Genomic DNA, 26,510 nt, shown 5'->3' on the forward strand with positions numbered 1-26,510 from the left:
GGAGGATTATACACATTCCGAGCTATTAACTAAACAGTGCCAAAGTGATTGCCTTTTGAGAATGTATGTAATGTTTGTTAGTAATTGTACCCCACATTATTCATCTGCAGTTTGGATTAATCGTACTTATTTATTAAAAGAATAATTTACATGTAGGCCTGCTTACTTTAATTATTGTGTTTTCTTAAGCGTAATTAAATTGCTAACATTTGATTGAATTATTCTGGATGTACTTTGCTGAAATATCCCCTTGTTAGTTCCTGTTGGATAAGGACACTAGTCTTAAAGTTTAACTCATATACATTAGAAGAGAACGTTGGCGAGTTTGACGCTAGACATCTGGGTCTATTTCCATACAGTCAAAACAAGGGAATTCTATCTGCCACACGTTCCCTATGAAAAACACATTTACAACAGTGTTTAAAGTACGGGGAACCAGCTGTATCCTGGTTCCCATAGCTATTTTCCAGACTAACATGCTGAATTTGTCCTGGAATCATTTTCTGACACTGATCATAATTCAGCTGTGCCCCCACATTGTCCATTCAGAGCAGATACCTACATGCATCAACACGGCCATAACAAAGACATGATTTAAAGGGCCATCAGCCCTTCTTTTGTTCAAGCATCATCCAGCTGGGAGCCATCTGCACCCTAACACCTAGACGCCAATGCAATGAAAGGATACAAAGGCGCACAGCTTGTTATTACTTCACAAGTACTTAAGAGAACTATGATTTGGAGGAAGGTTTTTAATTTTGTTCAACTTCCTATTTAAGAGATGTGCTTGGACTACATGAATCGAAGAATCATCTGCTTACACAAGTTATTAATTGTTGCTATAAATGGCATCTATTTTTTATTTTAAAAATGTACAGCGCTACTCTTCCTACTGTAGAGTGTCAGAGCGTTTTACATTACAGAGGCACAAGTCAGGATATAAAACATAAGGCAATGAGCACATTTGTCCATATCAACAAGACTTTACTTTCCAAAGGAAGCTTCCATTGCAATCTTAGAGTAACAGAAGGAGAAAAAAAAACACAAAAGAACCCATGACTTACAGTTTGCATGCAGCTCCTTGATACTTGTAAATAGAGCACTGTGCTACTTTAAAAGGCTTGCAATTAATAAACTGGAACTAACAAAATGATCTTCTTGTGAAAAGAAGTAGCCCACTCAGGGCCAGCTTGGCTACAAGGCGTTTTTTGCTGGTGTGGCAAGGTGGGGTCAAGGTTCACTGCTGAGAGGCTGATTTGGTTGCTGGGGAGCTGTCAGTGCTTCTAAATGAACAATGCAAAACAAACAGCTTTAAAACATACTTTTTAAAACATTTGTTTTGCATAGTTTATTAAGGAAAGCCCGGTAGCCAGTCCGGCCCTGAGCCCACTTACCTATCGGAATAAAATACAATTCTGTCATCTGCGTGTTACATGGTGTGCTTTGCAGGAGGAACATCAACACTCTATGCTACTTTACGAGTCACAACGGTTATTCGACAAAACAAAGAACTCTCTCAGAACTGTGATAAACACTAGTTATTTTACTGCTATCACAATCCCCTCAAAATCGCTGGGCACACAATGAACTATGCAGCAGGTGTCTTAAACCTGTAAAGATATTTTATGATGCAGCCTCTTTGTGACCCATTAAATAAGCTCGAACAGATTTACTGTCACGTTTGTCCTTGCAGCTGATTTCTTTGCGGCAGATTTTTAAAAAAAATCAATGAGTAGTTGACTGTCAGACTCTGCTTTTCAAGCTTCGACACTCGTGACTGCACTCTTTTCCCTCTGCCACACCCTGACCCCCAATTTGTGGCTCCCAGAGTATATTTATACCAATTAGTGCACTGCTTTACAATAGATTCAAGCCATCTGTAGGATCTAGTCTGTCATTCTGCAACTAATTATTTTCTATTTACTTGAGAAGCCAACATTTGTGTGGGAATTTTCCAATAGGTGTAGCACATTACTGACAAATAGGGCTTTCCTGCTTTTGCTACACAATACAGCATACTTTGAAGCATCTAGTTTCGGTAATAAAATAGAATATAGACCAAAGACACTGAAAAATACACACAAATGGCCATGTCCTGAAGGCCCATTCTCATGCATTCAGTGCAGATTCCAGGCATCTTACACCGTAAACCTCACAGGAGGCATTGTAAGGAGAACATCAGCACCCAAGGGCTGGAAAAGTTTTCTTTTTAATGTCCGCTCACTGCCTAAACACCATCTTGAGGTATGGGACCTTATTAATACAGTCATTCCAGAAATCTGTTTTTTAACAGAAACCTGGCTAAAACCACACACGACCCCTGCCATAACATTAGGAATCTCTGCAGGATATAACATTTTACGGCTGGATCGCCCGATTAAAACCGGAGGCGGAATAGCCATTATATATAAAGAAGGTCTAAAAGTTTCTGTAATTGAACAGATCAGTCACCCCTCGATGGAAGTGATGATATTGAAGATTAATTCAGGTCCTAAAGAACACTGGAAAGGAGCCCTGATTTATCGCCCCCTGGACCAAGTACAGGATTTACTCTGTCTCTAACTGAGCTATTAGCACAACACCTTAGAGCCAAAGAAAATGTTCTCCTGTTAGGAGACTTCAACTTTCATGCCGATATCCCTGATCATCCTGAAACCTTGTCCTTCTTTTCCAACCTTGCTCTTTTAGGATTCAAGATACAGAACAATGGCTCTACCCACATAGGAGGTCATCCTCTAGATTTAATCTTCTCCAATTGTCCCACGATACACTGCCATCCCCCGACCCAAGTAAACTGGTCAGACCATTGTGTGGTTGAATTTTCCCTCCCTGGTTTAGTTGAACCCACTAAACAACCCCCTGCCCCTCCCATATGGCGCAGACAATGGCATAAGGTCACTAGATGCGATTCAGGAAATACGGAGAGAGCCGCTCATCGTGGCAACAGATAATGTAGAGTCAGCTCTTTCCAAATATAACACAGCTCTCATGGAAGCAGTCAATCTCCTAGCCCCGCTGAAATTGATGAAACACTCTACATCTAAGCGGGAGGTATGGTATATCGAACATCTTAGACTAGAAAAGCAGGGTTGCAGGAAGTTGGAAAAAATATGGAGAAAAACCCACACTGAAGAAAGTAAGAAGACCCACTCTGAAGCCATGTCTTCCTACTACAAAAACATCAGACTAGCTAGGAAAAACTGTCTGGCGTCACAGCTAGCAGAAGCAGGCAATTCCTCCAGAGAGCTATACAGGATCTTGCAGACCTTTGTGAAACCCTCGGCCTGCGAGAGTCCTGATGAGATCTCCCAAACCTTATGTAATGACATCTCCCTATTCTTTGAAATCAAAATAGAGGCTATCTATGACAAAATTATTAACGTCAACAATTCCAAAGATACTGCTATCTGTACTCTGGCACACTCTAGCACACACAAGGGTACTCTGATGGCCTTTCCAGAAGCTAGCCAAAATGACATTTTGTCCTTGATAAGCAATATAAAAACAGGCTCCCCTCTAGATCTCCTTCCAGCCAAAATAACTGCCTCATTGAGTAATCTACTCTGCCCAATGATCCAAACCATCATGAATCCCTCTCTTAAAGAGGGACAAATACCACAAGACTGGAAAAAAAGCAGTAGTAAATCCGATTCGGAAGAACTCGGCCGTGCCATGGACAGATCTTTCCAACCTCCGCCCCATCTCCCAACTGCCATTCTTGAGCAAATTGACTGAGAAACATGTAACACTCATGTGTCCAATTTCATTGAGGCAACAGGGGGTCTGGACTATTCTCAATCTGGGTTCAGACCCAACTACAGCACCGAGTCTGCACTCCTCTTCGTGGCAGATAACATCAAGATGACACAGGATAGAGGAGGCTCCATCATTCTGGTGCTGTTAGAACTGTCTGCAGCTTTCGACACTGTGATAGGAGATTCTTCTCGGTCGTCTGCAGAGAGTGGGGATTGGAGGTGTGGCGCTGTCCTGGCTAGAGAGTTTTCTCTCTGGCCGCTCACAAAGCGTCAGCTTGGGCTCCTATCGTTCCACTTCTAGGGAGCTCACTAAGGGGGTCCCACAGGGCTCATGCCTAAGCCCCACATTATTTAATGTGTATGTTGCCCCCCTTGTTAACATCGTGAGAGCACATGGATTTACCCCAGTGACGTACGCTGACGACACCCAGCTCTTGTTCCCCTTCTAGACTATCATTCCTGCTATTAAGAATGCTTTTGCCGAAGGCATGAGAGCAGTGTCTAAATGGATGACCTCCAACTGCCTTCAGTGTAATGTTGGCAAGACCGAGGTGATGCTTTTTGGGAAAGCTAATCTCCTTTGGTCACCAGACTGGTGGCCTTTGGACTTAGGACCTGTCCCATGCCCAAAGCAATCTGTGAAGAATCTGGGAGTGCGATTAGATCAGGGACTAGTTCTAAAAGAACATGTGAACTTGGTGACTGGATCATGTTTTCGGACAATTGGTCTTCTAAGATGAGTATTTCCTTTTCTATCAGACGTCTATGGAAAGACCCTTGTGACAAGTCAGTTAGATTACTGCAACGGTCTTCTCATCTCCGCCAATGAAAACTTGCTTAACCAACTGCAAGTTGCCCAAAATACAGCGGCCAGGCTAGTCCTTAATGTCCCACCGAGAACTCCGTCTAGGCCCCTTTTGGAAGAGCTTCACTGGTTGCCCATACGCCAGCGTATTAAGTTCAAGATATGTTGCATCATACATAAAAGCCTCTTTGGCACAGGTCCGCAATGTCTGGCCCAAAATTTTCAGTTTCATAAACCGGAACGCCTTCTGCGTTCCAGCAGCCAACTTCTACTAAAAGTTCCCCCTATTAGGAAGGCTAGGCAGGGTGGCCGAGCCCTTTCATACATAGGGCCCACCCTCTGGAATAAACTCCCTATCAGTATGAGGCAAAATTCCAATCTTCTTTCCTTCAGGAAAATACTGAAGACACACTTTTTTTTAGAAGCATAGTCCTGTTGGCACCTCTGAAAGGCTCGGATTCTGACATTGGCGAACCAAGCGCGGAGATACCCCTTCGGGGGTAGAGTCCTGCGCTATATAAGCAAATAAATAAAATAAATAAATAAACAAATAAACAAAAAGCTGCATGTGCAATGCAATACAGCAGCCGACCCTGCAGAAGTCTCCCCTGCGAGTGGTTTGCTCAGAAGCTAAAGCGGCACAATTTGACTACAAACAGATCTATTTTTGTGGGTGGCGACGAGTGCCTTTGGGTTATAATGCTAAACAGGAGCATGAATCTACACCTTAAACGCTACTAAAAAGGAACATAGGAATGTTTCTAATTAGAAAAAATAGTTAAAATAAACTACAATTAAAATTTTTGTACCATTTCTAAGCTAAGCTCAGCAGAATAACCAAAGTGAAAGATATAGAAGTATAATGAATGAACGTGTTACTACCAAGATAAAACACTTCAAGCGCTACTGATGTTATCATCTACATAGAAATTAAAATACCATCTAAATAAAAGTATTTTTAATAACAGTGGAAGACAATGTTTAAATCAGTGTTCTGAAAAGGCAGTCGAAATGAAAAAGAATCACAAACGATGTACTCAGATTTGTTAATGTCTAATGTCTTTAATTTAAACAGTCTCTTATTAAAACACTACAAACAATCGTCTACTGGCACACTGTTCTGCAGCGTCTCGCCTTCATAAATAGGTACTTCCAGTAGTCCCACATTTTAACATACTATTAACCAGAATCCGGTTTACAAGTGGCAATCTCAATGCCAACTATCGTGGTCATAACAGGAGGCTTGTGCACCTTTTATTGCAATAAGCCTGTACAGTTTGGTGAATAACGCTGCACATGTATAAGGATCAGCTAATCTACTTGCTTATCGATCCAACAATTGACCAAAGACATTTGTAGGGCCACCAGCACCAATGATATAAACACATTTATTAGAACAGCAGTTTTATACCATAAGATCGTTGGTCCAAACAGTGAGATTGAAATGTGCCTCTTACCTTCTCTTTCTTGGGCTTGGCGAGCTCCTCAGCGGACAGCAGGGTTTTATAGTACGCGCTGCGCTCGGCTGTGAAGTGGACTTTGGAGAGGGAATGTTCCACCAAGGCCACCGAGAGGTTGACTCCCTCGATGTGCAGCCAGCCAATGAAGTTACCAGCCTTGTCCATGTTCTCTACTTCAACTTCCACCTGGAAAACAGAAGAAAGAAGGAGCTACTTAAAAAGCAACAAGCCCAAACTGTTGTCCAAAGAAATGTCTACAGGTTCCTCAATCAATGTTGTAGCTAATTACAAAAACATGAGAGTAGAAAACAGAAAATAAGGTCACAATACACAGAGGACTCTTACTTCAGGACATGCAAAACAGACTGCAACTCCGCCCTTGCAATGCACATTTCTCTATGAAGCAGAAAACGAAGTTCTTAAAACCTAGATAGGTGATCAACCATTCAGAAAAACAATGGCTATCTGGTAGTCATTTATTTCACACAGACCTTTCAGGCGTTGCAAACCTTGTTATGTTAATAGAAAATAACCATAGTTTCCGACCCCAGGGTGGAAGAGTCTGTCCTCCACCGTTTAAGGATTTAAAGGCCAACCCACCGGGAATACAGAAACATGAGAGAGAGACTGGTGCTTCGAGGCTCCCTACAGGAGCGTTTTGATTAGCATGCGGTCTATTTCAAGAGCCTCGGGAGCTTCTGCTAATTTTGACAATTCTACCACGCATCTAGAGAGTAAGCAGAGAAGCAGAAACTCATCCTTACTAAAGCATCTAAGAGTTTTACTAGTAAAGCGACACTGCCCATCTCCCACCTTCGAATTAAGTGAAAAAGGTTTCCCAACTCCTACAAAAGTGATCGCCAAACGGGAGGTCAGGCCTTTAGATATACACATTTTAATATGTACTCAAATTAAATAAATGTTAAGAAAACACAAAGCTACTTTAAGCCGAGAGGGGTGAAAGCTGTTCAGCGAGGAGCTACTAAGGTCTAGAAAGCAAATGTGATGTTTAAGCTTGCTGTCTGGCCCCACCATGGTGAAGGGCCATATTACATTTTGTGATGGATTGGAGTAAGCAGAATTAGATGAGATGACAACTATAGCTCCTTGCAAGATTCATAAGATGTAAGAAATAATTTTACCAGCAGTATACCAAGCACCCATCGAAGACAAATGGGATAGACTGGTGTTAATGTCTAGCCCTATGCAGAGCACCCAATGGGCAATAAAACCGGTACTACTAACCGTCTTTTGGTACTTCAGAAGTATAAATATGCCAAGTGAACACATGCACAGCACTTTAGCAGACGACCTACACTCTGGAAAAAGTATATTTTTGTTAAACCATACAAAAAATATAACTGTAAAAATTGAATTTAATGTCATCCTGCTATCTGTCAAAACATAGCTACCTAGTAGCCCACAGCCATGTGAGGACCCGTAAAACTGGGAAAGCCTTTTTTTAACGGTTTTTAATTTCATTTGATTTATTTCTTTGGGGAAAAATCACTTTACATTCTGGGACGTCTACTTTTTAATCTCACATATATGGCTGGATCTACAAATCCAGGTATGCAACTTTGACAGGGCCACAGCATTCTGCATCACTTGGTCCTTTAGTGGGCTGAGGAGCATAGCACTGAAAAATGTTATCCGTCAACATCACATTGTTATATTGCTTTAACAAATGCAAGGGGACCTTGTGAGTAGTCAACTCTTCAAGGTGTCCACCACCACTGCTACTGTGGCTTACGCAGGTATGTGAGCAGAAGCGGTAGCATAGGGTTACACTGCTGGATGAAGCTGGTGGACATACGTGAGGGGGTCAGTAGAGCTCCTTGTCGGACTCCTTGGGTTGGACAGATTTGCAGCCAGAGGACCCAGAGGCTGGTCGAGAACCCGCAGGCAAAAACCAAATTGATAGACACAGCAAGGGTACATAATGCTCCACAAACGCAATGGCAAGGGCTGGTTAGATGAGCTGTGATAAGAGTCGTTTAACTCTCAAAGGAGTGGGTTAGGGTGCGTCTGGGTCTAACACGGATATTACTGGCATCTTTCAGGGCGGGTTGCACTGACATTTAAATTCCAGTTTAGTTGCTTTGATCGAATCTCTGCTCTCCAGCTGCCCAGTACCATCATCCTCGCTGCTGTTGGGAATCCTTTCATTAAGCATGGATTGTGTCACTATATTGCTGCAGAGGCTTAATGCCAAGTCAGTCCGCACAGCGTGCCGCGAACAAAGCAGCTCCTGAGTGGAAGAAAACGACGGCCTGGAGGAGGTGACTGGAAGGGAGAAGAGGCGGGGAGTGGAGAGGCTGTCAACTGTCTCAAGGTCGAGAATTAATCAAATTCCAATTCAAATCACTTTTACAGGATCTAACTACCCAGAAGGAGAGGCAGGCACGAGGTACCACAGAAAGTACATAAAATTATGAAACGATATAATAAAAAAAAATTAAAAAACATACCAAGTGGAATATATCTTCATGTAAAGGTCATGTGTGTAAAGGCAAATCTCACTCAAGTGCCTGAACAGATGGACACTAAGGAGTACCTCACCTTTGGAAATACTTCAGCAAAAAATGTTTCATTTATGCCTGGAAGAATAATGATTTGTCACAAGAGCCCATCGAAGTAAAAGGACCACTATGGAATATTGACTTGGTCTGGGCATGAAACTCCGCTCGCAGAGTTTTTTCTCCCTTGCGTTGGGGAGCAAGGAAAATCATACTCCAGACTACCTCCTGGTGAGTTCTCTCAGCGCGGGCAGTCGCGGATGGCTGCAACCGCTCCCGTTGAGAAACCTTTCGTTCGCGTTGAGGAAGCTGCCGCTCAAGTAGAACATCTACTCGAGGGGCAGAAAGAAGCACCAACCTCTTGTGCTGCGCATGGTGCTGTTAGCAGTGATTTTCCAGCAAGGGGCCAACACCAGGCCCTAAAAATCTGCACAAACAGTATGACCCAATGTACTCTGCCGCTTGCGGAACTCCGCTTAGCATGGCAGAGTTTTTTGGTCACGCTGAACTCTGCGAACTCCGCGCAGGGCTAATTTTGACTTTACCACAAAAGTAAGAACTGGAAATCGAAAGGTAAACCAATGGCATAAATAGGTCAGGACGCCAAGGAGCCCTAGGGTAAAACAAGGGTGCATGCTCTAAGTCATGGGCCACCGCACCCGGGAGCAGTGCAGGTCACAGGTGATGGTACAAATGTGCTCTCAACATTTGAGCATCCAGATTGCACTAGCTAGAGATTTCAAGCTATCCTATCTATCTGCAAATTCAGGCTGCTAGAGTCGCATGTAAGGTGAAGAATTTGGTTGCTGTTAGAAATGGAGGTCTCTAGTTGACAGAGGAAGGCTCCTGTCCAAGTAGAGACCCACAAACATAGTCGGGGTAAGTGTAGTACACACTAAGTTTACCTGCTCTCACCCTTGGTAGCTGGACTCAGAGCAGTCAGGCTAAACTAAAGAGACAATATGTAAAGTATTTGTGTGCATGCACACTCACACGCGCACGCACACTCACACGCGCGCACGCACACTCACACGCGCGCACACACACTAAAAACACCGGGAAAAGTATAACACACCAGTTTAGAAAAATAGCCAATATTTATCTGAGTAACACTAGACCAAAGCAACAAAGATCCAAGATACACAAGTCATATACAAATTTTGAATAAGTGAATACAGTTATAGTGCTTAGAAATGCAATAGCTCCAATCAGGACTATTTCGACATGCTTGACTGAATCGAATCCAAAATTTTCAGGCCGACAGCGGGGAGGGCGAGGCTGGCGGAGCGGAGCTGGCGGGTGGGGGTGTAGAAGCGGAGTCTGCTGTTAAGGTAGGCTGGTCCGGCGTTGTGGAGTGCGTGGGTGAGGAGCTTGAAGGTGATCCTCTTGTCAACGGGGAGCCAGTGTAGGTCTCTCAGGTGGGGGGTGATGTGGCTGTGGCGGGGGACGTTGAGGATCAGTTGGGCGGAGGAGTTTTGGATGCGTTGTAGTTGTAGGTGTTTGGCTGGGATTCCTGCGTAGAGTGCGTTGCCGTAGTCCAGTCTGCTGCTGGCGAGGGCCTGTGTCACCGTTCTTCTTGTTTCGGTCGGGATCCACTTGTAGATCCTGCGAAGCATCCAGAGGGTGTTGTAGCAGGAGGAGGAGACAGCGCCGACCTGTTTAGACATGGAGAGGGAGGAGTCCAGGATGAATCCCAGGTTGCATGTATGGTTGGTGGGTGTCTGTGCTGTTCCCAGTGTGGTCGGCCACCAGGAGTCATCCCAGGCTGAAGAGGTGGGTCCGAAGGAGTACCTCTGTCTTGTCCAAGTTCAGCTTCAGACGGCTGTTCCTCATCCAGTCGGTGACGGCCTTCATTCCCTCGTGGAGGATGGTTTTGGCGGTGTGCGGGTCCTTGGTGAGGGAGAGGATGAGCTGGGTGTTGTCGGCGTAGAAGATGATGTTGAGGTCATGCTGGCGGGCCACTTGTGCGAGGGGGCCATATAGACGTTGAACAGCGTCGGGCTGAGGGACGCCGCATATGATGTCGGTGGCCTCGTATCGGAAGGGCGGGAGGCGGACACTCTGGGTTCTGCCGGAGAGGAAGGCTGTGGTCCAGTCAAGGGCCTTCTAAGGGATTCCAGCTTCTAGGAAGTGTGTCTTTAGAGTGCAATGGCAGACCGTGCCGAAGGCGGCTGACAAGTCCAGGAGGATGAGGGCGGATGTTTCACCGTTGTCTAGGTGGCGCCTGTTGTCGTCTGTGGCGGGGATGAGGGCAGTCTCGGTGCTGTGGTTGCGTCTGAATACGGACTGGGACGGGTCTATGATGTTGTTGTCTTCCAGGTGGCGGGCCAGTTGCATGTTCACGATTTTCTCGATGACCTTCGCCGGGAACGGGAGCAGGGAGATGGGCCGCAAGTCCTTGAGATCCTTGGGGTCCGCCTTGGGCTTCTTGAGGAGGGAATTAATTTCGGCGTGTTTCCAGCTTTCCAGGAATGTCGCTGTTTCGAAGGAGATGTTGATGACCTTCCGTAGTTGGGGTGACATGGCAGCGTCTGCTTTATTGAATACGTGGTGTGGGCACAGGTCTGATGGAGATTCGGAGTGGATGGAGTTCATGACCTTGCATGTCTCGTCGTCGTTGACATTGGACCAGGAGGTCAGGTGGCTGGTGGTGTTCACAGGTGAGGTGGAGTCTGGCGTAGTTGGGACGGTCATGGTTGAAGCGGTCATGGATGTCAGCGATATTGCGGTGGAAGAAGATGGCTAATGAGTCGCACAGTTCTTGTGAGGGCGGTATGGCATTTGCGCTGGGGTTAGAGAGTTCCTTTACCATGCTGAAGAGCTCTTTGCTGTCGTGTGCGCTGTTGTCCAGGCGGTCTTTGACAGAGGATCTCTTGGCTGATGAGGTGATGATGTCTGCGGGTGGCGTCCTTGTGGGCTGTGAAGTTGTCCTGAGTGCGTTCGTGGAGCCATATCTTCTCCAGTTTCCGGCATGCGCGTTTGGAGGCCTGCAGCTCATCGGTGAACCAGGTGGCTCTCTTGCTGGCGTTGTTGTTGGGGGGTTTCTTGAGTGGGGCGAGGGTGTTGGCGCAGTCATCGATCCACTGTCTGAGGATGGGGGCTGCGATGTCTGCGTTGGTAGGGCCGGTTGGTGGGTTTTGTGCGAGGGTGGTGATCAGCTGGTCTTCGGTGACTTTGCTCCAGCAGCGGCGAGGTATCTGTTGGGTGCGGTGGTGCGTGGTTGGTTTGTTAAAGGTGAAATGGATGCAGTGGTGGTCGGTGCAGTGGTGGTCGGTCCAGTGGAGTTCGGTGGTGTGGTTAAAGGCGACGTGGGTGCCTGTGGAGAAGATGGGGTCCAGCATGTGGCCGCCCGGCGTGGGTGGGTGCGGTGACGAGTTATCTAAGGCTGAGGTTGGCGAGGTTGTCGATCAGGGTGGTGGAGTTGGTGTCGTCATTCTCGAGGTGGAAATTCAGGTCCCCGAGGAGGATGTAGTCCGTGGAGGCGAGTGCGTGAGTGCTGGTGAGGTCGGCGATGGAGTCGCTGAATTGGGCTCGGGGTCCGGGTGGTCTGTAGATGAGTGTTCCTCTGAGGGCGGTGTTGGGGTCGGTGTGGATCCGGAAGAGCAGGTGTTCGGCAGTGTTGAGGGTGTCGTCTGTGTGGGTGGCGACCTGGAGGGTGGACTTGTGGACGATGGCGCTTCCTCCTCCGATTCAGTTGGCACGATCCTTGCGGGTAATCTTGTAGCCGTCCGGGATGGATATAGCGATGTCGGGCGCCGAGGAGTCCTTCCACCAGGTCTCTGTCAGGAAGGCCACGTCTGGGGCGGAGGTGTCGAACAGATCCCAGAGCTCGACGGCGTGTTCTCGTGCAGAGCGGGTGTTGAGTATGCAGCGGAGGTGGTTGGGTCCAGTCCTTGGTTGTTTGGTGGTTCTGTCACAGGTGAAGTTGCAGGTGTGGCAGGAGAAAGGTCTGTGAGTCCGTTTCGGGGTGGCTTGGAAGCAGGTGTGGTTTCAGCCAGCGTTGAGTGCGTGGAGGGTGCTGGCGTCGTAGCGGAGCCTGGTGTTGAGGCGTTCGCTGGGTCCAGGGGTTCTGGCGCTGGGCGCGGACGGGCGCAGACAGGCTTGCCTTTGGCGTGCGCCGCGCCGGCTGTGCGGCCTCCATAAGAGGGGGATTGGGAGGGCGGAGCAGCTGGGAGGCGGGAGCAGGGTGGCCAGTGGGGAGCAGGGGGTCGGGCCGCAGGGACGCAGCGGCGGGAAAGGATCGGGAAACAGCGGGAACCAGCGGGCGCAGGAAGCAGGACACGAGGCAGCTGGCGGCTGTGTGGTGGTATGGGGAGCGACCTGCCTGCGAGCAGTACCACACTTCACTGCCTGAGATGTAACTTAATAGAATTGTTACAGTTCTTTTACAGTCTCACCATTTCAGAACTGAAGCATTTTCAAAATGGTATAACTACGAAGTCGTGGGTGTTGCTTATTCATGATATGCAACTAATAATCCTTGACAAAGCTAATAGTACTGGCTTGTTCCAAGTGTAGTGTTACTTGCTGTATAGTATATCTGGATTTAATGACAGAAGTAGCAATATACCAGTCGGGTGGCACACTATAAAGCATATATTTTCAGCAAACGTGCTTTAAAGCAAGTCCTTAATTATATCGGTCACGGCCCTTTATGAGACCCCCCACTTTTTTTTATCCTACTTAAAGCCTGGTGTGTAGGCTTAACTGATACAAACGAATTCAGTCGTGCATGGATAAACTCGAAGTTGGATGCTTTTTTAAATCTAACGGTGTAAACAAGAAAAAACATGAAATTAAAAAACAAAGCAATAAATACATTTTCTAATCCCGTTGAATGGTGAATTCCTTCAAATTTCTGAGAAGTGTGCATTATCTAATGATATGTAGCAGGAAAAATCGATTTGCAAGTATTCCAGCTGTTTCTTCCTCTGAAACGCAGTGGTAGTGTTGCTATGCTCTGGTCAACGGGTGCAGCCATGGCCCCGAAGCTCACCATGGCAAAGGTCAAAGACAAACTCAGCGCTTTTAAGAAATAGCAGCTCCTAACATCAAAGAAGCCATATCTGCAGGACAACAGAAGGCTGTGCGTCTATCATTAGGAAAGGAAGGTCGGACAAGCAAGCGGTGGGGAGGGGCGGCTCAGAGGGAGTGACGGTGCTTTTATTAAGTAATCATTTCTGCCCGAGCGAGCACTTCCTAGAAAGCAGCGTGGGATTGCTCGGACTCAGAAGAAAATGAAATGGGCAAGGACATAGCGAAGTGGCAGAGAGCGACCCTGAAGAGCTCACCATTAACCCTTTACAGTGATGACTGATTCAGTCCGCTCGATCCAGATTGTATAAAGGACTGATCTCGCCTCCCTGCCCTTGCCAGCAGAGGCGTGGGATCTTGACCACTCATCTTTGGCCCTGAGAGAACGCAATTCTGAGTGCCAGACCCCTCCCTTCATGGAGTGGGCGACAATGAAGCACCTCAACTCTGTCACCTGAAGATCTGTATATGTAGACGTGTGAAACCGATTAATCCGCAAATGTAAGGGCTGCTTGGGAGCCACTGTAGGCTTTGACAAGAGTCATGCTGACAAAGTTGTATTTTTTTGAAAAGGTAATGTAAAGGTGTCACCAGATGACTTCTGAAGTAAGTCTGCGTAAAGGACCCTTACAAAAATGGTTTGCTTTGGCTACATTCGCTCACTGTGTATTAAAATATATATTTTGACAGTCATTGCTTGAGCGTAAACACTAGGGGCCTCATTTACATTAGAACGTCACAGCGTGGTGCCGCAATTTTGCAGAGCCGTACCATTCTAAAAGTGCAGGAAGGCGCCGTATTCAAAAGAATACGGTGCATTCCTGTACTGACCACTGAAAAAAATAAGCCTAGTGCCAACTCAGGCACCCTTGTGCCATGTTGCAAGGGTGCCTGCATCGTGGTGATGATCGATTTTGTGTAGGAAGAGACACCTTTCTGAACAAAAACAATGGAGGAGATTTCTTCCTTCCGTAGAAAAAGAAAAAACGAGGAGAAAAAAGGATATTTCTCCTTGTTGCGCCTCCCTAACGCCACCCCATAACGCCAACCCTGGGGTGGCGTTAGAATTTGACGCATTCACAGGTTTACGATTTCTCATAAATCTGGGAATGTTGCAGATTCGCAGATAGTGTTGCACAGGAACACCTACAGCAACATCCATGAAAAGCCTGTCTCACCCATTGTTCTGCATGAAAGGGGCTCCTATTTACATGGCCATGGAAAGCCAGACAAATGGGATTTCGTGGCCTTGTAAATATGCAGCAGCAATCTGAAAATCTTGTGTCAAAAAAGTGACACTACAGCGGAGCAAAAGTGCCGCTAGGGCCTTGTATAGGAGGCCCTCAACCTTTTTTGCAAATATTACAGCAGCCTAATTTATAAGGAGTGCAGTACAATTTTAAAATAACCTCATATACTCACATTGCTTGTGCCACAGGCTAGAACCTCGTAGCATTTCAAATACTCAAGCAAATATTGCCCACTGCGCCAACTTTTATTCAATTATGTGACTCTCTGGTCGCGTGAGAGCACTCACACACATACATAGATGCAGCGATTGCAGTAAGCAACCGTGATTTCACAGAAAAAATGAGTGCATCGCCCACTGATCAGTTTAACTTGCATTTATTTATTTTTCATTTAAAGTGTGTTAAGTATTTTTTATGCAGTTACTTGCAGAGGTAATAGAACATTTGGTCCTTTTTGCCAGCTTTCAACCCTGCCCTCACTGCATTCACGATCAAAGTTCCCATCCTTTTTTCCTGCACTTCAACCATTGATATTATGCACAAGACAACCATTCGTGTTAAGCTTTGGGTTGCGTTAGTTACATGTCATTAAGTCTTTACAAAAAACCTTGTAGGCATATGTTGTTGCAATTAGGAATATTCACAAAGAATACAAACAGATGGAACAGTCTCCCTTTCATAAAGGCAATTTACATCCAAAATGACATGTAAGAGTGCCCAAAATGTACCATAAAGCATACAACAGAGTGCAATTGCTACCCCACAGCCAAGGTGAAAAATCAGTCCTGAAGCACACATCAGTTAGTGGAGCTTAGTAACAGAACGCTAGCAGGGTTACTATCAGTCAATGGATGAAGTGAACTCATTCAATATTTGTATAGCACAGCACTGTAACCCCTAGCGGTATCTGAGCGCTGTGGATGAGACGTCTCCATCAAAGAGCCAAGTCAGAATCTAGCCGAAAGAGAAAAAAATATTTGCGGGCAAAAGGGGGCAGAAAACGAGCAGAAAGATAGTCGAAAACGAGAAGAGGAGACACAAACTCAATCTTGATTAGCAAACAACTTTTAGTAGAAAAAGTATTAGCTTGCATTTATTAAATGTCAAATTAAATCCAACAGATAATTAAAATGGTTATTGTTTTTGCAAAAACACAGGAAGGTGAATAGACAAACTAAATCGATCCACAAATAACTTGCATCCGCATCAATAGGCAGAAAAGCACTAATCCTGCCCTGCGGCACACAATTGGGATAATCCCAGGTTGCAGTGCCTCTAGCCCCCCCAACAATTCCACCATCACCTTTGACATGCCACTCAGGACGCTGCTAGAGTCAGTGTATGAAACAAATTACCCACAGAAGTCCAACCCCACCGTTCATATAATAAAAGCAATACAAATATTCAATCACCAGCTTTAATGTGCACCGGTCAAAAGCTGTGCCCACAATCGCATTCGCCCATACCACCAGGATACCGTAAGGGCACTTCCAAACAGAACGCATAATATCCATCCAACAGTCCACACCAGCCTACTGCCGACACCTTCCGTCTACTCACATATATGCATGCACACATAGCTGGTTTGCTACGTGCATGGCAGACCACCTAGCACACTGGCTAGATCGGAGGTTACACACACAGCAATGTATGATGCATCTAACAACTAAACATTAAATATCCTCAAAGTACCAACTGATTACTACAATTCACAAACACCAGATTAGAGTCTGCAATAAGATCGTCAAATCCCCGGCGAGCAAGAAAGGTACCAAACCCATTTGAAGCTGCAAGGCCCCCATTTGAAGCTGCAAGGCCCCAAAAGAATAATGTGCACCATATAAATGTGTATATAAATGTAAAAACAAAAGAAAAAAAAACCTCAAAGTTAAAGTTAAGGGGCAAGGTAGCTGCTCAGTGTACCGAAAGTTCAACTTTAAAATCTGCAGAGATGGAGCAGGTCACAAATTGAATTCAATTAGAAACCCAGCCATCTTAACTCATCCACGCATTATTCCTGGTTTGGTAATCCAGAAGTGAATATGCAGGTGCCAGAAAGGCAGAGAGCATATGATCACTATAGACCTGCCTTAAAGGACTGAGAACTCAGGTAAAGCAGTTTCAACACGCGCTTTGGAATCAGATGTACACACAAAATGAGTCAGTATGAGACTAACTGTGCGCCAGAACTGGTCCTAAACAAGGAATAAGATTTAAGTTCAGATCAGAAACTGCAAGGTACGCATGCATTGAGTAGAATGACTTATTAGAAGGCTTTCTTGTAGGATGGCACTGATTGTAGACTTGCAGCTCAGCTAACGATATGGTGGAGGATGTAATGGGATAAAATTAGGGATGAGACTTCAGGGAATGGACCTGCAACACTCACATCCACAGCTGGATGGGTGTAAGGGTCAGTGTTGCAGATTATAGGCCCGAACAGCTCCTTTCACCCTTTATTTTAACACTATGCTAGACCAGAAACTCTACTAAAATCAAGAGATGGTGCGCCAGTCATCAAATGGACGCCCATGGGTGACCTCCCCCCAAAAAAGGGTGTTGAAAATAGGTAGGTTCAGTCCACACAGGCTACGATTGCTATTGCCAGGCACTTTTTAAGACAAAGATGCTCCTAAAACTGCAGTGGCAGCTCCTGCGATCCAGGCAGTCATATCTAATCACAGTCAGCATGCAGCTGCTCAAATGGATTTCTACAGCAGAAAATATTCTGCTGCTTAACAAAAGCCTCCTGCACTCCCCTGTGTTATTAGTACCTCGCGCAGACTGCGGGATGTCAGACTCCATTCGCAAGAAGACTGAGCCATGCAGTCTTCCTTGATCCTCTGCAGCCTGTGTTCCGTTGCGTATTTTTACAGTAAATCTAGTTATAACTGTGCAATTGTTAAATCATACTTAATGCGGAGATTAAGTAACTTGCTTCCAAGCACTCAGAGCTGGCGCAGAAGAGGACTGAATCCATGGGGAGATGCACCCATTTGTCCGTGCCGGCCAGGAGAATACCGAAGTCTGTGTCCAAGAGCTAAAGTCTCTAGCGCTCATTTCCTTGTCTCTGCACCACCTTCCCCAGTACAAGACCTGACCTAGTTGCTTGTCCTTTCTAAATCACAAGGCTCTTCATTCCATACAGTTCAATTTCTGTAACGAAGTTTCAATTTGTAGAATTGATGAAGCCAATGGAGATTATTTTAGAGCCAGGATATCAGACAGCTCGTCTTATAAGTAATGAATTATTTTAGACGCTACTCTTAATCCCAGGACGGACAGGTTTCCACCATCGTTACACCCTTATTATTATATCTTATTTATGTTCTCAGGAGATGTCACTAAAAGTGTGCATGTCCATTTAAATATCAATGGCAATCTGAACTGCAGAGGTTTTCGTTAGTTAGGCTTCCACAACCACACAGACTTAAGTACCCTACAAAACAAAACTATAACTTCAAAGGGATCACCCCGGATTCAAGGACGAAATGGTAGGGGCAGAACCCGGGTGCGGGGGAAACAGGGGCTCGGGAGGTTGGTGGCAACAGGAATAGAATCCTGGGCAGAACCTAAGGGGGTGATTCAGACTGACTGGTGGTGGCATTGTCTGGGAAATCAGAGGCAGATCCCAGCAATAAAGAGGGGACAGCAGAGGCAGAACGGATTCAAGGTAGAGGCGAAAGCAGAGTGGCGGCAGCTAGTGGGGGCTTTGGATTAAACAGAAATTAGATGCAGTGGCCGGGTGGGGAGATATCAAAAGGCAGAGACAAGGGAAGCCTGGAGGCGGCAGAGGTAGAGTCCGGGTGTTTTCCCACCCATAACTGTTGTGAAGGGGACTGAGTGAAAGCCTTCAAGGAGACCACAATACTTCAAATGCAAGACGGTGGCTCTTAAACAGGACAATTTCTCAGTTCTAATTGTGGTGCCTCAAATGTTTTATAACATTTGCTCGATGAAATTACGACTGTCGTCTCAGTCCTCCAAGGATTGATTGCGATCAGACGCAAGAAGCTCTTACTACAGGTTCGACAACCTGCCAGCTGATGTCCTTCGATGGAAAACAGGGTTCTTAAGCCGGATAAAACCCAGAACCTCTAAGAAAGAAAATCTGAGCAGTGGCCCGCTACCGCAGGAATTACATTTTATGGCAATCTGCAGGCTTTAATCCCTACCAATGCATGAATGGGAGGAAATTGGGTGTGTTTGAGATCCCAGAGCCCCCTAGTAGTAGCTCTGCTGGCCAAGGTTGACTAGGAGATCAAGCATATAAAAGTAGAGTAAATGCTTTCTGAAGCTTCCGCATGGGCCTACTGTTTTAGGCATGAGCCTGAAATTAGATACGTAAGCCCAGCCTTTTGTGGAAACCTGTCAATTCATCACAGGCCACGAATTCCTTCATGAAAAAGTTGCAGGTTTAAATCCAAGGTGGATTTACTCGTCTTTCCAGCCTTCTAAACTCGATAACACATTCTCTTAGGTAAAATGAACAGCACGACAATATAGTCAAACGTGGTTGCTGGCAACAGACAGACAAGCACGCCCATATTCTTTGCAAAACTGCCAGAAGAGATGCAGGAAAGGAGCTGGGCACGCTCAGGACACATCAAAGCAACATCCAGATAGAAGCACAGGTCTATTCTCATGCCCTGGATGACGGACGTGCCGAATTCAGAAATCAATACCACACCCCCCTCTGTTGACAATTTTCCTCCCCTCGCCTTTTGCTGCAACAAATTGGTGGCCCGTGGCTTCGACGGCCCGCCATGTTCTGGCATCCATCTTGGGCTGTAAGGAAAAAAAGATAAAACTGTCCCTGGGGGCCATTTTCTTTTATTGCTGCTGAGTTTTTCCATTGTTATGGAGTGTTTTGTGCCAATCTAGCTGTAACAGCAGGGAAGGCAGTCCGGAGGCTGGCTTCTCGCTCTCAGATTTAGACACGGACGTCAAGGTCTTCGAAAGGCTTTCGCGGCCCAGGGAAAAAACGGAGGCGCTCAACGCAGGGGAGCCGGAGAGATTTGAAAATGCTTTTAGCCCGGCGTGTTCAGCGAGATGTATAGAGTGCTTACCAATGTCAAGGTCAAAGGAGTCTGATGGAGATGCACTTACCAATAAGTGTGGATCTCAGGCAGGCCCTGGCTTGGCTTCATTTCCTAAGGCTGATTCCAGATACAACGATACTAGAGGAGGGAGTGGGTGTGTCAGTGCACTGGGCAACCTGGAAAGGAAACCCAATCCCATAGCTTAAGTTCAGTCTCTTCAGAGGCTGTATGCAAGGTAGTGGATTGTCGGATGGGTGAGGGGGCAGAGCTGTTGCAAGATATGGAATCCAAGAACACAAGCAGGCGAGGCCTTCTAAAGAAGGCAATCACTGCAGGAAATGCGCAACACACCGGCAATCCACCCACACAGTGTCAGGAGAAGGCACATTTTGAGGACCAAAGACGACAGGACACTTGGAAAGTACTTTGATTACTAGCAGGTGCTAGTCACTGGGAGGTTGTGCCAGGACACAATCAATGTGAGGCAAAGCTCATGGGCTGATGGAAGGTAGTGTCATTATTATGAGGTCCCATGTTATGGAAGAACTATGGCTAGTCTGTCAGGAAAGGGGATGGGATGGTAATACTTCATGAACTCAGCCACTCCTACTTCAAAGAAAAGCTCAGATTCCTCCAACTCGCTGACAAAACAAGACCCCAGCCAGCATCATGGAAGGAGGAGGCAGCAAAAAGCTCAGGTACTTCCGAGAAGCGCAATAGAAGGCAGGATTAAAGGTGAACAACCAAACTTCCCTGCATTCGTCTGACGCCCCTGCATCACACTTTCATGCAGCCACGTCAAAAGACCCTCTGTGGCACATATTTGCCTGAATGCAAGGGTTGGTGTATACCATAACTAGGCAGTCTCTGGATTCAATTCTCTCTCCTGGAGTGGGCAAACATTAGATCAGTGTTTCCCAATTGTGGGTTGGGACCCACTGGTGGGTTGCAAACTTATTTTTGGGGAGTCTTAAAAGTACTGGTCTATATGTATTATTTCAAATCGTTCCCCCTCTTTATGCACCAGTGCAAAGGTACTGAAAAATGTGCCTACGTCTAGTTTTAAAATTAACCCTTGCAAGTACTTTCAAGCAAGCCTCCGAGTGAACCTTTCAGTATTTGCTGCAGCTCGTTTTACTTCACAAAGCCATTTCAACAGAGAATGTCCTCAGTATAGGTAATCATACACAAACATACCACTTGTTTATGACATTCACACATAACTTGAGAAAAATGGATGTGGTATAACGACCAAAGCTGCAGACTTTGGATCTGGGAAATCAGGGCAGAGTGTCCAGCCTTGGCTCAGCATCCTTTGATTCTGGGCAAATCCCTTAATTATCAAGGCTTATAATAAAATTAACCTGACATTGTGGATTGTTATTTAGTATTTATGTAAAGTGCTCCAATGCCCTTGGGCCAGGTTTGTGCTAAATAAATCTGAGAATATATATATATGAGCACGACGGGGGTATGGAGAACACAGCTAATTGGAATAACAACACCGAGGGAGACCCCCAAAGACTAGAAATAATTGAAAAATCGGACTGTGAATCAAGGGGTCACGGAGTAAGACACAACCACAAGTCCCAAAATGCATCTCAAACAGGAAGTGATTCCATAAACAAATGCCATTGGAGGCAAATGAACTGCATAAAAACCATCGGACTGGGGAGTGACACAGAGCGAGGCTTACCTTTTGAAAAAGTTCCAGGCGGAATGAAACATGTCAAGGACTGAGCCGCAAACCGCTTGTTTCATCTGAATAAAGGCAATTTTAACGAAGTTTCCTGGTGTGGCCAAAAGGTTTTTTTCCCCGTGGAAATTAACAATGTGGCGAATATATATCGGCTTGGTTCAGCCGAAGGCTTAACACCACCACAAGAGCGCCGGCAATCTCCCGCATTGAACCAACACGTGTGCAGTCGGCAAAACCGAACAAGGGAGATTGGTGCCGCCGAGGACCTCACCTCGGTATTGGTTTGGGCGTCAGTTTCCAAAGCAAACTGACCCAGGGAAGCTCCGTGTCCAGCTGATGTAACTCAGGTACTGCATAACAACTGCGCAGCGCTCTACCCACTGGAGGGTTATAAATAATTGAAACGGACTCCTTGATTCATGAGCACGACGGGGGTATGGAGAACACAGCTAATTGGAATAACAACACCGAGGGAGACCCCCAAAGACTAGAAATAATTGAAAAATCGGACTGTGAATCAAGGGGTCACGGAGTAAGACACAACCACAAGTCCCAAAATGCATCTCAAACAGGAAGTGATTCCATAAACAAATGCCATTGGAGGCAAATGAACTGCATAAAAACCATCGGACTGGGGAGTGACACAGAGCGAGGCTTACCTTTTGAAAAAGTTCCAGGCGGAATGAAACATGTCAAGGACTGAGCCGCAAACCGCTTGTTTCATCTGAATAAAGGCAATTTTAACGAAGTTTCCTGGTGTGGCCAAAAGGTTTTTTTCCCCGTGGAAATTAACAATGTGGCGAATATATATATATATATATATATATATATATATATATATATATATATATTTTCCTTTTTTTAAAGAGATAGCGCAACACCCCCCTCTCCCCCGAAATGCACCACTGGCCGTCATTTTAAGACAAAAATGGATGAGGCCTACTCCGTACTTCACCGTAGAAGGGGGTTTCTCAAATGTGCTAAAGTCACACAAGTTTTAACACCAAGATTTTTCAGAAGCTTTGTGATTTTAATGAGCGGATGCCACAGGATAGCACCCCACTCACTACAAGTGCTCCAGATGCCAGTTCAGTTCATCATCTGCCACTTTTACGGGGAGATCTTGGACAACGTTAGATGTTAAAAGGCATGGCCCAGGGTGTTAAAATAAAAATCTCCCCTGCCTCATGCCTGTTAAAACTTTGTGGGATAGGAAAGTTTGTTCTAAAAATCGGGTTATGTTTTTAAAACGTTTAGGAAGCACTGCATTCGTCCATTTATCTTTGTTTTACCCCATGAATCTTAGATTTCCAGGTGATTGCGGTGAGGTACACTTAAGCTGCCCCACGGCACCTCTGTCCAGAGATTTATTTGAAAGCCACCCTGCCAATGAGACAAGTGCGAACAGCCAAGGAGTGACCTTTATTCGCAGTGCACGCATGCACAAACCGGGGATGTGGGGAGAGAGAGAGAGGGGGCCGCTCCGCGGATAGGGGCCAGCTTTTAAAGCGCTGGTCCTAGAAAGCAGGTTACACCCCGGGGGTGGGCCGTCGTGCGGAAGCCAGTTGCCAGAGTCCAAGGCCTGGCCGGATCTTGGCAACGTGCCCATGCACCACCCGTCCACCGGAGACGGACGATTACCAAGGCCTGGTCAAAGGAGCGAGCGCCCCCAAAGCCTGCGCTTCAGTCAGTGCTGCGCGTCCTCCAGAATAAAGAAGCATTCCCTTGTACTGTCGGGGGTCGGCGAGGAATCATACTGCAGGGGCGCACAGCCTGCCTCTGCCCCTGATTAGCTTCACACAAAAAAAACATCTTCGAAAGGCTCCGGGCTTCCTCTGTCACAGTGGGACCGGTCGCTCGCCTTCAAAACAAATTAATACACTCCTAATGAAATTGTTATGCCTTATTTACCAAATTAATATAAATAGCACAGTTTGTTAATTTTGGCTCTTTCCAATTAGAGTAAAATGCTCATGCGCCCATAAAGAGCTTCCTGTTTAAAATGTATTTATGCTCCGAATATAGCACGGCTCCAAACCGCAGGCGCCCCTCCTTCCTCGTGCCTGTCTCACCACTGGCGGCCCACGCAAGAGAGACGTCGAGTCGACGCTGGAGTGGATAGCGCCCAGAAAACGCGCCTGCACACATCACAGTGATGTTGCCATTCTGCAGCACACTTATTGCTACCCCACCCGCCAGCTCACTTTGTCTGGGCTTTGTGGAGGTACAGCGGAGGGGTTGGTAGGGATCGTGGTAATGTTACAAAAGCACAGAAGTCATGTGACCACGACACTCCCATTCCCTGCAGTTTTTATATATTCTTTTAACAGACACAGGATGTATTATACTTTACCACAGAGAGCAAGGTCATTCGTGGAGTGGAGGCCGATCGATCCAATCTAGATTTAATCTCTCCGGTTTTTCATGGAATTCGCGGCTGGAGCCACCACTGGAATCTATGCGTGCCTAGTAAATAAAATGAATTGCCTCGTTGTCCGTCTCAGAGTGTTCAGAGCAAGGGGAGGTTAAGGAGCCAGAGACACTCAAAGGCCACCACTATTGAAACACTTCAGTCGTGATCTGGTCTTGCCCCAACACCTGTCCCTCATCTCACCCTTCGTGATCTCAAGGTGCAGAACTACACACAAGGAGCGTCCTTTCGAAGAGTTCTAGTTTGGATAGGACCTTGCACTGTGCAAGGTGCCACGGTCATTACGGGGCATTTACTCTCAGGAAATCTGCAGCAAATGTACCACTTCATATACTCTTTCCAGCTATCATTTAAAACGGGTGTGGATAGGCGCTAAGGCCACCTAGTTTTCCTTCTGTTTCCCACCAACGAGAAGCTATTCATTCAATTGTTGCAGAGAGGGAAGGCAAACTTGTCTAGAATCCAACGCACTGCTTCAGTAAAGGACAGCATTAGGTCAGGTCAGTCCGACCTTGCAGAAGGGGAAGATCAGACGACGGTTTAGAGGTGCTTGCGCAGAAGCCACAGGCTCACACCTTATGCAGCCCAGTGCTCTCTTGGTAGGAGGATGCTTTTAGCGAGCCCAAGGGGGAGCAGCTAAGGAAAGCTACAACCGGTGGCATGCACATGTCCTTCTACGAAGGCCAAACACTGGCTGTTGTGACCTTGTTGCTGGAGGCCTGCACCATACAAGGTAACCTAGGTAAAGTTAACTTTGAGGAGCAGAGTCCAAACTGAGCTTTGTAATCAGACTCTTATCAAACCCCAAAGAATATCACTAAAGGTAAAACACCAGCTGTCAAGGCTAGGTTTAGCCTTCGTCAATCTAGCGGCACAGAATGGTCACTGGATGTAGGTAACGGACTGCCATCTCAAGGTCAGTCCAATTGTTCTCTCTGTAGAAAACAGATAAGCGCCTTAATTTCAGAACGGAGCCAACCACCCCAAAAAGTAGAGCAGGCACTTAGAAAGTTGGCCAGCCACTCCATTCTGCTACACTATCACAGACAGGATGCTTCATTAGGTTGTCAGCTATGTATCTGGGTCCATGGTTGTGAGCGTATCATAGGCGACATGTGATGAACTCTCAGGTCTGAGAAACACTAGGTAACGAAGGAAGAAAGGGAAAGCAGCACTAAAAATCACATTTAGTTCAAACAGGGAATTACTTCTTGGATAGTGGGAAGTGCAAACTGAATCCTCTCTGTGTGGTGTGGACTTAGGAGCATTTTGGGACTAAGGAGCAGTGGGTGAGACATGACATCAAAAAGAGAGTGGTCAGCGTTTACACATGTCAGAGAAGTAAAGCAGACACCCTCTCCCCTCTCACCCTGGCACAGCTTAAGAAAGGGGGCTCAGGTGAGAGACCCTATGGCCATCACACTCTCCACCCTAAAATAATGTTAAAGCGAAGTCATGTACTAATATCACACAATGGAAGTTCAGGGTGATAGAACAACCCATGGGGAGAAATCCCCACAAACATCAACAAGCATTTGCAATGCAATAGGTCTCGCATTAGGAAAGTTTGAGCTATTGGTATTGTAAATGACAATTTTTTTATTTAGGTTTTGTTTTTGAAAATAGCTAAATTAATAGCTTTGTCATTTACAATGCCAATAGTTATAACTTTCGCAAATGTGACACCTATAGCATTTGTAATGCAATATGTGTTGTATTTACGTGACTTACGTGTATTGATATTACAAATAATAATGGCTTTTAATTTTTTTTCAATAATTAATACTTACATAAAAGTTATTGTAATTTATAATGGCAGGGGTGGGTGAGGGGGGGTTGTGACGGGGTGTGGGGGTGTGACGGGGTGCGGGGGTGTGACGGGGTGCGGGAGTGTGACAGGGTGAGGGGGTGTGACGGGGTGAGGGGGTGTGACGGGGTGCGGGGGTGTGACGGGGTGAGGGGGTGTGATGGTGTGTGGGGGTGTGACGGTGTGTTGAAAATGTTCAGATCATTCCTCAGGCTCTTTCCCTTAGTCAGTGCCTGTGCTACACAATTAGTGCTGCGTACATATTTGTACAAGACATCTAATTTTCCTAGGAGCATCTGTCACCCAATTTTCTATTTAATACAACACAAGCTCAAATTTTCCATTAACTCGGCATTCACCATAGCCCACAGCTGCACAGAGTGTATCCTTTCCAAATCTGGGGCCCATTGTTTATCCGAGTGCTACTTCCAAAACACACTTCAGAATCAGTTCAAGTCAGCCAGGCATGAATGACTGCCCACACTACATTGGATTGTACACTACTTGTACATTTACCTAGCACAGCTATACAAATCTAGAATAAATCCCAAAGCACTGACTGGGATTTAGAATCTACGGCTATAACCTGATTCAGTAGTGATCCCTTTGTTCGGTATAGGTTTACACAGTAGTGAGATACAGATGGGGCAGGAGGGAGAGCAAGAACTGCACCTAATCTATATAGCTGAAATATACATGGTTGAGTTG

General features: G+C 46.0%; 1 protein-coding gene across 1 annotated transcript in view; it reads right to left on the minus strand.

Moving 5' to 3' along the window:
• SND1 (staphylococcal nuclease and tudor domain containing 1) overlaps nt 1-26,510 on the minus strand; it is a 2,099,018-nt gene that overhangs the window by 423,129 nt on the left and 1,649,379 nt on the right. The window contains exon 17 of the mRNA XM_086918876.1: nt 6,018-6,206. Within this exon, the coding sequence (XP_086775002.1) occupies nt 6,018-6,206 (189 nt within the window). The remainder of the gene's footprint in view (nt 1-6,017; nt 6,207-26,510) is intronic.

Source organism: Lissotriton vulgaris, chromosome 1_1 (genome assembly GCF_964263255.1).
Source record: "Lissotriton vulgaris chromosome 1_1, aLisVul1.2, whole genome shotgun sequence".
In the NCBI taxonomy this organism is placed as follows: domain Eukaryota; kingdom Metazoa; phylum Chordata; class Amphibia; order Caudata; family Salamandridae; genus Lissotriton; species Lissotriton vulgaris.